This window comes from Bison bison, unplaced genomic scaffold (genome assembly GCF_000754665.1).
Source record: "Bison bison bison isolate TAMUID 2011002044 unplaced genomic scaffold, Bison_UMD1.0 scf7180017855038, whole genome shotgun sequence".
NCBI lineage: Eukaryota > Metazoa > Chordata > Mammalia > Artiodactyla > Bovidae > Bison > Bison bison.
The window spans coordinates 19,217-19,925 of record NW_011485611.1 but is presented as its reverse complement, the minus strand read 5'-3'; the positions used below and the strand labels follow the sequence as shown (position 1 = coordinate 19,925).

At 60.2% G+C, this 709-nt stretch overlaps 1 protein-coding gene across 1 annotated transcript in view; it reads left to right on the top strand.

Moving 5' to 3' along the window:
* Positions 1-79: 79 nt before the first annotated feature.
* LOC105001567 (RNA-binding protein 10-like) overlaps positions 80-709 on the top strand; it is a gene marked incomplete at its 3' end in the record, with an annotated part of 16,039 nt that continues 15,409 nt past the window's right edge. Inside the window, exon 1 of the mRNA XM_010857901.1 lies at positions 80-707. Within this exon, the coding sequence (XP_010856203.1) occupies positions 149-707 (559 nt within the window). The remainder of the gene's footprint in view (positions 708-709) is intronic.

The window sequence follows — 709 nt, the reverse complement described above, 5'->3', positions numbered from 1 at the left end:
TGAAGCAGGAGGGAGAGTGGCCACAGTAAGACTTGAGCAGGTTGGAAACACTCACTTGCTTTGAGGGTGGAGAGAATGAACTGGAGGGGGCCTGGGTGGGGGGTGAGGAGACCAGGCAGGGGGCCACACCTGAAGGCCCAATGAGGGAATGGAGAGGTGGGGAAGGGAAGGAGAGAAGTGGGCTGGCTTTGAAGGAGAGGTGGTGGCAGCCTGGGGATTAGGGGTTGGCCTTAGGGATCCCTGTAGGGGTGGAGCTGAGGGCCTCTTTTGGAAAGGACTGCCCTCATATTCTGCTTCCCATCCTTCTTTCCCCAGAGGGGGACGTGGAGACAGGACTGGCCGTTACGGAGCCACCGATCGTTCACAGGATGACAGTGGGGAAAACCGTAGCCGGGATCATGACTACAGGGACATGGACTACCGCTCATATCCCCGCGAGTACGGCAGCCAGGAGGGCAAGCATGACTATGATGACTCATCTGAGGAGCAGAGTGCAGAGGTGAGGGCTGGGGGGCCGGCTCCTGCAGGGCCTCGATCTGGCTGCAGCCCCGCGTGCAGTAGCTCTCCATTCCCATGCCTTCAGACTGTGCTCAAGGGCTTTGCCTCACCTGAAGGGTCTGTCCCCACTCCCCTCTCTGACGGCTCCTCTCCCAGGTTGGGTCTCCCTGACCTCCACGTGCTTGGCTCTGTACTTCTGAGGTCCCCTGGC